This window comes from Astatotilapia calliptera, chromosome 1 (genome assembly GCF_900246225.1).
Source record: "Astatotilapia calliptera chromosome 1, fAstCal1.2, whole genome shotgun sequence".
Lineage (NCBI taxonomy): Eukaryota > Metazoa > Chordata > Actinopteri > Cichliformes > Cichlidae > Astatotilapia > Astatotilapia calliptera.
This window is the reverse complement of record NC_039302.1, coordinates 585,839-600,000: the sequence shown is the minus strand read 5'-3', so window position 1 is coordinate 600,000 and position 14,162 is coordinate 585,839. Positions and strand designations below refer to the sequence as shown.

At 39.8% G+C, this 14,162-nt stretch overlaps 1 protein-coding gene across 1 annotated transcript in view; it reads left to right on the top strand.

Moving 5' to 3' along the window:
* Nucleotides 1-14,162, top strand: part of lrrk1 (leucine-rich repeat kinase 1) — an 88,445-nt gene that overhangs the window by 1,893 nt on the left and 72,390 nt on the right. The window contains exons 2-4 of the mRNA XM_026182375.1: nucleotides 400-499; nucleotides 6,375-6,565; nucleotides 12,789-12,960. Of these exons, the coding sequence (XP_026038160.1) occupies nucleotides 430-499; nucleotides 6,375-6,565; nucleotides 12,789-12,960 (433 nt within the window). The 5' untranslated portion in view covers nucleotides 400-429. The remainder of the gene's footprint in view (nucleotides 1-399; nucleotides 500-6,374; nucleotides 6,566-12,788; nucleotides 12,961-14,162) is intronic.

Below are 14,162 nucleotides of genomic sequence, written 5' to 3'. Positions count from 1 at the left end.
GAGTTTATACTTTAGATAGTTATGAGGACTAAGGACTTTCATCCAAGTATTAAAAACAATCCATATTTAATGATTTTATGTATTCTGTTAAATGGGCCAATAAGATTTTTGTTAAATTGTGGCCTGCGCTTCACAATTTCTCCAAATACTAAACATTTCATGCAATGCCTTTGTTCAATACTTTGAATTCAACCTGAAAGTCTGTTCTTTGATTTTGATCTTTTAGCACACTTAGTTGTTGTTTTGTATTATTCGGGCTGCACAGCTAATTGTGCCTAATCAACTGGTAGAATGACCTTTTTTAATGAATTCAAAGAGTATGTGTTTGTTCTACATCACAGCAACCTTGTCTGTGTGCAGGCTGACAGGTATATTTAGGCCTCCTCTTTCCTTTAACAGTGGTTAACCTAACTAGTAGCTCCAAGAAGAATGTCCTACTGGTCTGTTGGTCTTCACCGGGACTCTGGAGACATTCCCAGCAACATGGAGCAAAAAAGCAGTAAGTAACCTTCCCAGCATCTTATGTGTGTCTCTCTTATGTACATGGCTGGTTTGCTTGGTTTTCTTGATGCAGTCGTGGCCTCATGAGGCAGGTTGAGAAAGGACGTTACTGCAAACTGAAATGTAGCTATGTGTGAAGTGGCAGCAGCACTTCTTTCTTTTAGAAAAAGAAGAACTGAAACTATGATGGTTTCAAAAGTGTTATTTTTTGCCATTTGTATGTGAAGTAAACTGTGCACCCTGACATCTCGCTTAACACATGTAAGCATCTTCTAGATTTTCTTCCTGCCAAATACAGCATGTTTCACTCTGCAGTGTGTGGCAAATGATAATAGATGACGTGGGATTAGGTAGGAGAACAGTGGAACATTGCAAACTGGTTTGTAGTCAATTTGATTACTCTTTTTTTCCCCCACTGTAACGAGGAACCTAATGTGTTTGTATCTTTTGACTTCCTGACTATAATACGACAGACATTCAAATTAATTTAGCGTTAAAAAAAAAAAGAAGAAGAAGAAGAAGAAAAAAAAAAAGACATTTTGCTTAAACTTTATAAACTTGCATAATAATATATAGTCAAAGGAGCTTGCAAAGAAAAGCGTCTGGACTTCTTTAAGTTGCTTGAAGACTCTCCACTATTTGACCTTAGAACTGAAGCAGCTTCTCGGATGAGAGGTGAAACGTCTTCAAGCAACTTAAAGAAGTCCAGACGCTTTTCTTTGCAAGCTCCTTTGACTACGATGACCTGGATGACTGAGAACCTTCACAGACATAATAATATATAAGTTAGGAACCCATCAATCTGGGCAGGTTTTCCTTATCACAAAGGAATCTCACCCAATAATGTAACACAGTCCTGCACATTACAGTTACAAAGCTTCTTCAGCTACATGTGTGCCGGGCACACAGAAAAGAAATGATTAAACAAACTTTATTAATCCCTGAGGAAGTTCATTGATCACAGTAGTGCGCTACTCCTACTCACAAAAAATAAAACATTCATCAGCCAGAGCCTGATCTTCAACAGGTAACACAAGCAGTGAGGAGCAGCCAGGGTTAAAGCCTATTTCTACTTGTTCATGGTTCTGAAGTAGAATCACTGTGGCGGTCGCTTTAAAGTATCTTTGGGCTGATATGCATGCTTGCTTTGTGTTTTACAGGTTCTCTGTTCATATGAGTGTAAAAAAAACAAACAAAAAAACTGAAGGAAAGATTGCATATCTGTCCTTACTAGGATAGAGATTTGTGTTGATGTGTGCAACTGTAACAAAAGATTTGTTTTATAGGCTGGTAAATATGTGACAATGCGTTTTAGTTGATTTTTCAGAGTAACGAGAGAGTGGTGTAACAAATTACTTTCGCCAGCAAGTAATTGAGTAATAGACTGCATGAAGAAAAGTCAGAAAACATGTGTAATAATTTACTTTTGTGGAGTAACACTGCTGTTCAGGTGGCTAATTTCCAGAATTTTGGCAATGGCTCTAAATTGTTCTGTCTTATATGGTAGCATTTTTAGGGAAGTACATCACACCTTCATTACAGCCCAGTTTCCCAGTTGCACTAAAAATCCCCCACCCAATAACACTCCCTGGTTGATGCCCCCGCCCACTGGTGCATTGGTGGTTCTGTGTCTGGGTGCCCGGGTGTGTATTGGCTCCCTCCCAGCAGCTGTTTGCTGGGGCCTGGGTGACCCCTCCTGGGCCTCTCAGCTCTTCTCTTGGTGGGTGGTGCGATTGCCTCTGCAGTCATCCTCTTTGGGCTCTTGTGCTCTGGGAACTTGTCTTGATTATGGAAGCTATCGTCCAAAACAGCTTTTTGACTATAAATTTTTCCCCTCAGCTGTAGATGCAGATGGTTTATTGTCATCAACCCACGGAGCAAGCGGGTGGTATAGATGTCTGAGTTTGTGAATGTGATTACCAGAGTACAAGGAAACAGTAAATTGACACCATAGGTGAATCTAATTAAAAAGATCTTGGATGAGCTCGAATCTAAGTGACCTCAACCTCATGGTCAGAGGTCAAGTTTTCTGAAAATCTTGTGAATTGAATAATTTGATAACACAGCGACATGGGAGTTTGAAATCTAATAGGGGGCAGCTCTGATGGTTGCCATTTTTCTTCTTCTTTTTTACAGCTTAGAAACTGTAATCATAACTTGTAGTTGCTGTTCGGTGGGCACTTTAACATGGTGATCTGACTTGTTTTTGGATCCAGCCTCAGGCGACTATACCTTGAACTGTGGATTTTGGCACATCTATGCGAGCTTAATTTTTTTGGCCCAAATGTCGTCAAGTAGAGAACTGTGAAATGCTACGGGCTCATTAAAGTTATAAATAAAATTCTCTTTTTCACTTTTAAGTTTTGTTTTCATTTCCAGTTTTTGGCTACATTAAGACAAGCAGAACAATATTGTCATCCCTTATGTACCAGGTTTGTTAGAGAAACTCATGAGTCTTTTCCAAGCACAACATCCCAGTGTACTTCAGACTCAGCCACACACTGAGATAGAAATTGGTTCATCCGAAAGAAAAACACTCCCAAAAACAAACGTAACAACAAGTGTATGCTGTACAGTGCAGCGAGGAATGCTCAGACCAAACAGCCACTTCATAAACACATGGCACAACACACAACGCCTAATGCCCACTCATATCTTGGGTCATTTGATCAGTAAGTCAGATGATAGGCTGGGGCAAGGTCTCACAATGGGTTCACCTGAAACCTTGGGTGATTGTGACCCACACCCGTTTTCACACTTTGGCTCGTGTGATTAGGCAGAGGATCAATTGGGGGTCCAGGACCCTCTTAGGATCACTCCTAAAAAGCCTTAAATTTGGGAGTCTCCACCATTTGGTCTTAGAACTGAAGAAGCTTCTGGGATGAGAAATGAAACGCCTTCAAGAAACTTAAAGAAGTCCAGAAACTTTTCTTTCCAAGCTCCTTAGGCTAATTCACTGTACAAATTTGTCAATCTTTGTTTACACTTGTAGATCATATAATATGCATTTGTAATGGTTTTGAGGGGTATTTCTCTATGGATGCATCAGAGACCAACTCGCGGTTTGTATCTTGGCCAATGATACTTGGCATGCAAATGTGCAAGTGGAAAAAAGTAGTATTAAATATTTTTTTAAAATACACATTGAAGGACACATCCTGGTCAAAACCAATTCAAAGATTCCTGACAGTGTTCGTGGAGGCCAAGTTTATGCCACCCAGAGTAAGTATCTGGTTGGATACCATAATTGTACGTTTTTTAGGCCGAGTACAATAATCTGTTTTTTCTGAATTTAGAAGCAGAACATTGTCTTATAAGGTGTGAAAAGCATGTGGGTCATTATTAGCAGAAGTTTCAGGTGAAACCATTGCCTCAGCCTGTCATGTGACCCATTGAGATCAACTGACGCAAGATGTGAGTGGATGTTAAGGTGCCTGGAAATACCTCGAACTGTCCACCATTTGGTCTTAAAACAGAAGAAGCTTTTCAATGTCTTCAAGAAACTTAAAGAACAAGAAGCCTGGTTGCTTTTCTTCCCAAGCTCCTTGGGTTACCACGACCTGGATGAGAACCTGCACAGGCATTTGAGTTCCCTGTGCAACTCCACAATTAACAGCATGCATTTCTTTTTTCTTTAAATAATAAAAATCTGAGTGGAATCTTGAATGTTGACATTGATACGAGAATATTAGTGTTTGGGTTTTTTCCCCATTTTTAAATAGTAATGTTTTTTTAATGATGTATAGAAGTACAGTAAAAAGTGCTTCTTAACATCTGCCATCAGAGACAATCTTTGTTGTGCTTTAGATTAGATAGAACTTTATTAATCCCTCGGGTGGGTTCCTCTGGGAAATTCGATTTCCAAAAAAGCACAGCACCGACAGAAGTTACAGAATAATATATATATATATATATATATATATATATATATATATATATATGTATGTATGTATGTATGTATGTATGTATGTATGTATGTATGTATGTATGTATGTATGTATGTATGTATGTATATATGTATATATGTATGTATGTATGTATGTATGTATATATGTATATATGTATATATGTATGTATATATGTATGTATGTATGTATATATGTATGTATGTATGTATATATGTATGTATGTATGTATATATGTATGTATGTATGTATATATGTATGTATGTATGTATATATGTATGTATGTATGTATATATGTATGTATGTATGTATATATGTATGTATATATGTATATATGTATGTATATATGTATATATGTATGTATATATGTATATATGTATGTATATATGTATATATGTATGTATATATGTATATATGTATGTATATACGTATATATGTATGTATATATACGTATATATACGTATATATACGTATATACGTATATATATGTATATGTATATGTATATGTATATGTATATGTATATGTATATGTATATATATATATATATGTATATGTATATGTATATATATATGTATATATGTATATATATATGTATATATGTATGTATGTTATATATGTATGTATATATATATATATACATACACACACACACACACACACACACACACACACACACACACACACACACACACACACACACACACATACACACACAAATACAGAGACAATATAAATAAAATATACGAAGAGAATAAATAGGAATAAAAATACAAGTGAATTGCACATTTCAAGTATTGATTCTATTGCACTGTTGACTATTTACAAAAGTATTGCACAAAAGGTATTGCACAGTGAGGTGAAGAGGCACTGCAGCTTAGTTGTTCCCCCCTCCTTTGTCCTCCTGTTTCCCCTCCCTCTCCCCTCCAGAGAGGAGTTAAACAGTCTGATGGCGTGTGGGACAAAGGAGTTTTTAAGTCTGTTAGTTCTTGTCTTGGGGAGAAGCAACCTGTCACTGAACAGACTCTTCTGGTTGTTAATGGCCGTGTGCAGAGGATGCCCAGCATTGTTCATAATGTCCATCAGTTTCTTTAATGTCCTTTTCTCTGCCACTGTCACCAGAGTGTCCAGCTTCATGCCGACCACAGAGCTAGCCCTCCTGATCAGTTTCTCCAGCCTGGATGAGTCCCTCTTTGCTGTGCTGCTCCCCCAGCACACCACAGCATAGAAAAGTACTCCAGCAACCACCGACTGGTAAAACATCCTCAGGAGCTTCCTGCAGATGTTAAAAGACCTCAGCCTCCTGAGGAAGTACAGTCGGCTTTGGGCTTTTTTATACAGGTGCTCTGTGTTGCATGACCAGTCCAGTTTATTGTCCACCCACAGCCCGAGGTACTTGTACTTGTTGACCACCTCCACCTCCTCCCCCTCTATCTGAACCGGCAGTGGACCTTCTCTGGACCTCCCGAAGTCCACAACCAGTTCCTTAGTCTTTGAGGTGTTGAGTTGCAGGTGGTTTGTGTGACTCGAAGCGACAAAGTTCCTCACCAGACTTCTGTACTCCTCTTCCTGATCATCCCAGATACACCCCATGATGGCCGTGTCATCTGCAAACTTCTGAATGTGGCATAATTCAGAGTTATAGCAGAAGTCAGAGGTGTACAGGGTGAAGAGAAGAGGGGACAGCACAGTTCCCTGTGGTGCTCCTGTGCTGCTGACCACAGTGTCAGACGTGATGTCCTTCAGCCTGACGTACTGTGGTCTGTCGGTGAGAGACACAAAACCCCTTTAGCTCATACCATGAGCGTACTCTTTAAATAAGATGACCCAGTTCTGGGTGCATGCTAATAACAGGGTTACAGTAATACAGTGTTTAACCGGCCACAGGCCTCTGTAAAGTCCAGATCCTAGTTACAAATGCACTTTATTTTTTCTCTTTTCATTTTTTTGACTGTCCTGTTTCCTGACAGGCCCTGGGGAGGATATGGGAGCAAAGGTGTCATTGGTGGAGGATACTGGGCCCTGTTCTACACTGCTAACTCACCCCACTTTTAAAAACATCCAGGCAGCATATGAAGATGGAGAGGAGGACGTTGCCAGGGAGCTGATTCAACAAGCATGCTGTGTGGTGTGCAGTGCTGGGACACCGCGCATTGATGGGGTAAGTATCACTACACTGCTGTGTAGGCTATAAATATAAAATCTCTTATGCAAGTTTGGATCTAGTGTTACAGTGGTACGCTGGTAAGTATGTGCCTAAATTACAAATAAATATAATTTATAATAAATAATTTATGAATGCAATTATAAATTAAAATTGACTGTTATTGTAAAGTACTGAAAATTCTTTATAGAGTAAAAAAAAATCAAATACGAGTATTTGTATATACACATTAGGGACTGATAAGAATTTAGCCATTCCACTTTGAGCGCCACCACCAATGACTGTTTTCTGCAGTCATTGGTCACCACCATCTCTAAGCAGTATATTAAAGACATTCACACAAATTAATTACATGCTGAGTCAAGTAGTGAATGGCTTCCACTTTGGTGGCCTCAGGGTCGCTTCTCTGCCTTTTGTGGACGTGGTTCAGTTAGCTTCATTAGGCGGTTGCGTCCATTACACATTGGAGCGTTAAGTGTTGAGACCCTTTGCTACAATCCATATCCAAGGCCATAGTTAGTCAGTATTCAACTGCTACAACAGCAGTTTTCAGCTCGTGACTCTGTTTCTCTCTGGAAATGGGCAGGCAGTAAAACAACTACTAGCCCAGGAACTCCTCCTAATTCCTGGGAACTATCATATCCCAGCAGAGGGATATCAAAGCAGAGAATGTGCTTCCTGCACCAGCTGGCAAAAATAAACAAAAACTGCCAAAGTCATTAATGGTGCAGTTTTACTTCTCCATCAGTGAATCTATCCTCCTCTGTCACCATCTGGCATGCTGTTGCCTCTACCAAGGACAAAGGCAGACAGTAGCATGTCATCTGCTCTGCTGAGAAGGTGATTGGGTGCAACCTGCCTTGCCTACAAGATCTGTACACCACCAACACACTAAGAAGTGCAAGGAGGATTGCTGCCGACCCCTCGCACCCTGGTCATGAACTGTTTGTGACACTCCCCTCTGGTGGAAAGCTGCCCATCAGAAGCAACACCTCACAGCATGACAGTAGTTTCTTTCCCCACGCTGTGGGACTACTTAACAATGCACCCTCACCCTGATCACTACTTCATTAAAGTAACACACACTACTTAATTTGCCACACCCACATACCTCTGGGTAACACACCTGCCTTGGGGGCAGGTGTGTTACCTAAGGAGCTTGGAAAGAAAAGCGACTGACTTTCTTTAATTCTTTAAGCGAAGTGAAACATCTTCAAGAAATGTATAGAAGTCCCGTCACTTTTTTCCAAGCTTCTTGGATCACCATGACCTGGATGACTGAGAAGCGTTACAGGTATATTGTAATGAAATTTCCAGATGAATTTTTGAAGTCTTGTGTTTGGTCTTTAATGGATTTTTTTTCTTATTTCTTGGGGATATTGCTTTCATTGTGACTGGCGACAGCAATAATTTTGAGTTGGTTTAGGTAATGAATGAAATGCACTATATGGACAGAAGCACAAGGCCACCTGCACTTCTATAGAAGCTGCTTAGACATGGACCCACTTTTTCGCATATGTTTACAAAGGTGGAGTGCATGGCTAGGGCAAAGAAGTTTGGAAATACGTGGGGGAGGGCCAGACACATTCTGTCAGAGCAAATGTAACAGTTTCCAGTTTCATTTGGCGTCTATGGTAGTTATAATGGAATATCTACAAAACTCATAATTATAATTATATGTCTCACCTGTACTACAAGTGACAAATAACGAGACATGTCAGTCAGAGACTGCTAACAATGGTGGTTGTTGTTCTCTGTTCCAGCAACGACAGGAACAGGTGAAACAGGAAATATACTTGCCATTGCACTAAGACAGAGATTCATAACTGGAGAGAGGTTTCACAATTTTATTTTATTATAACGTTATGACGTGGTAATGTTGTGAAACTCTGTGCAAGTATAGCAGGGTATCTGGAGGCGGAAAAAATAAAAACGTTATTTTGTGGCACAGTCGCCAAGCTTGAAAAACCAAAAATCTATTTATAGGTGTGAATGGATGGAGATGCATATCAATTTATATTTCAAAATGATATCTGGTCTATTTACTAAGAGGACGACTGTCATCAAGGCAGCAACCTGTTTTACTCATGGTGTGTCACAGTGTCACTAAGACGAAGGTGAATCCAACACAATCTAAGCAACTAAGGTGTAATCATAATAAAATTAAAGGACTTGGCATAAGATATTGACACAACACACCTAAAAGTTAAGCTATTATGCACAGGTTACTTATTACACCCAGTAACAAGCCCACTGGGGGGTGTTATAATATAACTGCAAATGGATAAACATCAGTTTCACAAAAATCTGTGCTATCCTGCTATCTCTCACCATCTGCTATAGAGAAATATTATGTTTGAGTAAACAAAACCCCAATTGATATCAATTTATGTGTTTAGAAAACACATAAACAAGTTTTAATGTGCTTGTTTGTGTCTGATTGAGACCCCCTGTCTGATTCTAGTTGACTATGCTCCACCTGTGAGGCATGTGAATGAGTCTTATTGGATTTAAATATAAAGCTCATTGAGTACAGAATGCTGATTTTGGTTCCATTAGTTGGATATGTTCTTTAGGACTAAGGACCTCAGCTCTTTTATTCTTTATCCAAGCCTGTCTAATGTTTTTCATGGAATTTTTCCACGTGCCATCTTTAGGCTGGATGCATTTTGAGGATTTGCTAATTATTACATTAAGGACTTTCCATTCAGTTCAGTTGTATTTATACAGCGCCAAATCACAACAACAGTCTCCTCAAGGCGCTTTATATTGTAAGGTCGACCCTACAATAATACATTCAGAGAAAAAAACCAACAATCATATGACCCCCTATGAGCAGCACTTTGGCAACAGTGGGAAGGAAAAACTCCCTTTTAACAGGAAGAAACCTCCAACAGAACCAGGCTCAGGGAGGGGTGGGGCCATCTGCCGCAGCCGGTTGGGGTGAGAGAAACCCCACTTAACTTTCCAAACATGCACTATATTATCAGAAACGTATGCTTATCTGCTTTCACACACATGAACTTGAGTGACATCCCATTCTCATTCCTTGCATAAGGTTTAATATGATGTCAGCCCACTCTTTATTGTTCTCCTGGCAACCGCCAAACCCATATACATCCAATTGCTTGCAGACCGAAAAACATGATTACCTCTAGAGAGTACTTTTCCACTGCTCTAGAGTCCAGTGGGGGAGTGTTTTACATCACTGCATCTGATGCTTTGCGTTGCACTGGGTGATGTAAGCCTTGGATCCAGGTGCTCGTCTATGGAAGCCCATTCCATGAAGTTCTTTATGCACTGTTGTTGACCTTATCTGAAGGCCACATGAAGATTGGAAGTCTGTAGCGATTGACTCTGCAGAAGTTTGGCGACCTCGGTGGACAATGTAAGTTGGCATCTGCTTATCCTGCAGATATATGGTAATTATGATTCAGTAAAAGGACTAGATGTTACAATCCCTGATAATGCATTGCTTTAAATGGAGAGAATCTTGAAGGATGGCTGTTATGAGGAAAGGCAGCCATGAATTATAATTACGTAGTAAACAAAAAGTGTGATGTAACTCCAAACATGTTTTATATTTTAGATTCTTCAAAATAGCCACCCTTTGCTCTTCGCATTCTCTCCATGAGCTTCGTGAGGTTATCACCTGAGATTTTTTTCTGACAGTCTTGAAAGAGTTCCCAGAGATGCTGAGCACTTGTTGGCCCTTTTGCCTTCACTCTGCGGTTCACCTCAAACAATCTTGATTGGGTTTAGGTCTGCTGACTGTGGAGGCCAGGCCGTCTGGTGCAGCACTCATCACTCTCCTTCTTGGTCAAACAGCCCTGGAGGTGTGTTTGGGGTCATTTATGCTGTTGAAAAATAAATGATGGTCCAACTAAATGCAAACCAGATCCCCAACAGTGTCACCAGCAAAGCACCATCACACCACCTCCTCCATGCTTCACGATGGGAACTGTGTATGTACCATGCAGCTTTTCTGCTTCCCACAAAGACACAGCAGGTGGAATCAGAGATCCCAAATTTGGACTCATCAGACCAAAGCACAGATTTCCACTGGTCTAAAGTCCATTCCTTGTGTTTCTTGGTCCAAACAAATCTCTTCTGCTTGTTGCTTTTCCTTAGTTGAAGTTTCTTAGCAGCTATGTGACCATAAAGGCCTGATTCACACAGTCTCCTCTGAACAGTTGATGTAGAGATGTAGAGATGTATCTGCTACTGTGTGGCATTTATCTGGGCTCTAATCTGAGGTGCAGTTAACTTGTGGTTTCTAAGGCTGATGCCTCAGCATTGATCCTCAGCAGCAGTGGTGAGTCTTTGATGAATCTATTTGAAGTTATTTATCAACTTTTTCTTTGCTACATAATTCCATATTTTTTATGTCTTCAGTTTGTATCTACAATGTATAAAGTAGTAAAAAGAGAAAAACCACTGAATGTCCAACCTTCTGTGTGGTAGTGTTTATTTGAGTCTGTATATCTACTTTTGGCCTTGTGTGGCTTATAGAAATGAAATTCTAACTTGTATATACATTCTTTTTTCATTTGTTTTCTTTTTGTCTTTTGTTTTTGAACGTTATAAAAGATGTATGGTGTGCAATCATTTCATCTTGGAAAAAGAACAATTCAGTGAACTCATTAAAAGTCTAATTGTTATGGAAATGTCTGACACCAAGGTTATCTGTTCAGTTAGCAGTGTTGGGCAAGTTACTTTGAAAAAGTAACTAATTATAGTTACTAGTTACTTCTTAGAAAAAGTAACTGAGTTAGTAACTGAGTTACAAGATTCCAAAAGTAATTAATTACTTGAAAAGTAACTATTGTTACTTTAAAAAAAAAAAAAAGTTTAACCCTCTGAGGTCCAGTTTTCACTACTTTTGATGTTTCCTGTAGTTTCCTCTACAAATCATACGCACAAGTTTTGCAAACAACAAAGTTATTTGCAGCCATTTAGCTTTTTTATAACCATTTCAAACTGTTTACATAACAATCAGGTGTTCTACATTCAAATTATTTGTGCCACTATAAGGGAGAACATCACAGCCTGATACTGCAGACAGCAGTCTCTCTCTCTCTCTCTCCTCACTCCCCCCTCCCTCCCTCCTCACTCCTAAAACCAAATGTCATGTTGCCAGATCATTTGTTTGGATTGGTCGACATGGTGCATTTTCCCAACAAACCAAAGGGGCTGTTTTTGTTCATAAGCTGAGAGCGCTCGCTGCGCTGTCCTTAGACAGTACGTGATGAAACTATTCAGGAACAAACAGGCGTATATATTGTTTATCATGACTCGGGTTTTGCGTGGCCTATCAACACAATTTATAAACTGGTATATGTCACATTGTTGCTTTGTCATCTTGAAGTGGTCATGTGATTGGCTTACCACGACTACTTTATTCTTCTTTTGCCCCCTGAGCTCCAGGTGTTGTGCCAAAAAGTGATCGTCTGTCAGAAAGTGATCGCCGTCCGCGGGAGCGCGCAGCTGCTTAAAGCTGTAGCGCCCAGATTACTTACAGCTGCTTCCGTGCAACTGATATAAGATGCAGTAAGCTGAAGACAACTTCAACTGTCTGTTTGTTGAAAAATAGTAACACAACCGCATTTTCTTGTTAACGGTAACGGCGTTGTAACGATAGAAATAGTAATTAGTTAGATTACTCTTGGCTGAAAAAAGTAACACTGTTACTTGTAACGCCGTCATTCCCGTCACTGTCAGTTGGTGACATATAATCACATCTAATTTCCACGTCTCGTTTTTTAGGCTGTGGGAGCTCTAATGTTTAAATGTGTCCAGTTGAAAGTTTCAGAGCTGTAACGGGGCAGTTGCCACCTTTAGAAATAAACAGCAGCACTGAGGGCACACTCGATGATAAAACTATAAACTGGAAATAAAATGTTTGTGTTCCCTAATTCATCTTGTCCTTTTAACAAGCGTTGCATTTTACTGGAATGTTTTAGCAATCTTTAGAGATTTTTATCCCGGTTTGATAACAGCTATGTAGTCAGCACTCACACTGATAATTATCTGTGAAAGAAAAGTCATGTGATCCATGAAACCCCTGTCCGTGTTGCCCTGACACTTGAACACACAGGGAACTTTGGGTTAACTTGGCAAGTTCCTTCATGTGTCTGTTTATCCTGATCTCCTATGTTAGCGTAAGTGAATATATAAGTGAAGATATCCTTTTTTTCCTCATTTTTGTTTTAATTTACAGGTACGTCTCCTGTGTGTGGCCACTCAGTATGGTGATCGACAGAGTGTGTGTTACCTCCTCAAAGAGGCTTGCATCCCTGTGCCTCTGGAGCCATCTAACAGCAACCCTGCTGTTTTGGCAGCGCACTATGGCCACACCGACTTGGTCAAGGAGCTACTGGACCATGTTCCCGGTAGGAGTACAGCATACAGTCCAACTTTCATCCTATGTGGATATATAGATTCCCTATGTATTATTTTGGTATTAATTATTCATTATAAAATGAATGACCACCAACAGCGAAATGTTGGCCACTTGGTCCTTAACAGGACCATGGCAAGTGCATGGACAACCTTTCAGATTTACACATCACAGCAAACAGTACGGTTACAGAGTTATTACCACGTACAAACAACTTGTAGGTCAAAGTAGCTATACATGTAAAAGAAGCCTGACCCTGCCATAAACCTGCTCCCCCAGCAAGTAACTCAAGATTATCTTCAGCAGATTAATGGACTAATAATAGATTACCTTATGAGTAAAAGAAAAATGGGGAGTTGCAAGCTGCAGCATTGATTGGACAAGTTCAGTTTGTAGCCAGAGATTGAATTGAACGATGTGCTCAAAAGCCGTAGCATTAAAAAAAAAGATGAATACCAGAGTGTTAGTGAGAAGAGGTGTTTTTCTTAAAGTTGAATACCAGGTTGGCTAAAATGGCTGCTGCCACCAAGGCAAAGACAGGTGAGCTCCCTGGAAGCCTGCCTCAGGTATGCTGTTATCCACACCTGACCAGGTGTGGCCAATTAGCACCAGCTGAAAACATGGAGGAGATTAGGGGCTGCAGAGGGACGTAACAAACAAATTAAGGACCGAGAGGACTTTTGGTATTAATCAGGCCAAGAAACATAGAAAAGCAAATCATCAGCTTACAAACATTCTCCGCTCGAAGCCATTCCTCACCACACCCGCAGATTTGAGGATTACATCGGAGCACAATAGCTAAAGTTTCATTAGCGATTGCAGGAGATAAAAGTCTCAGTGATTGGTAGTGGATCTAACTGATGCAAGTGATGAAGAATAAAGTAGGCTCATCCAGGCTATGAATTTCTTTTCGAGGCTGAATTTCTCTCGAGCACGGAAAAGATGGTCCTACTCTATCGAACGTGTTTTCAGCATCTAATGAGACATGAAGCTTTACCTTTGAGGACGTTTGTGGGAAAAAATGTCATTTTCTTTTTAATTGTTTCAATTTATTTGATTAGATTGAAATGGATGAAGGAAGAATTGTTTATGTTTTTAAGTTCAGTTCAGTTTAGCTTCATTCATATATATATACAGTCGCCTCAAGGCGCTTTATATTGTAACCCTGCAGTAATGCTGAGAAATCTGAACACT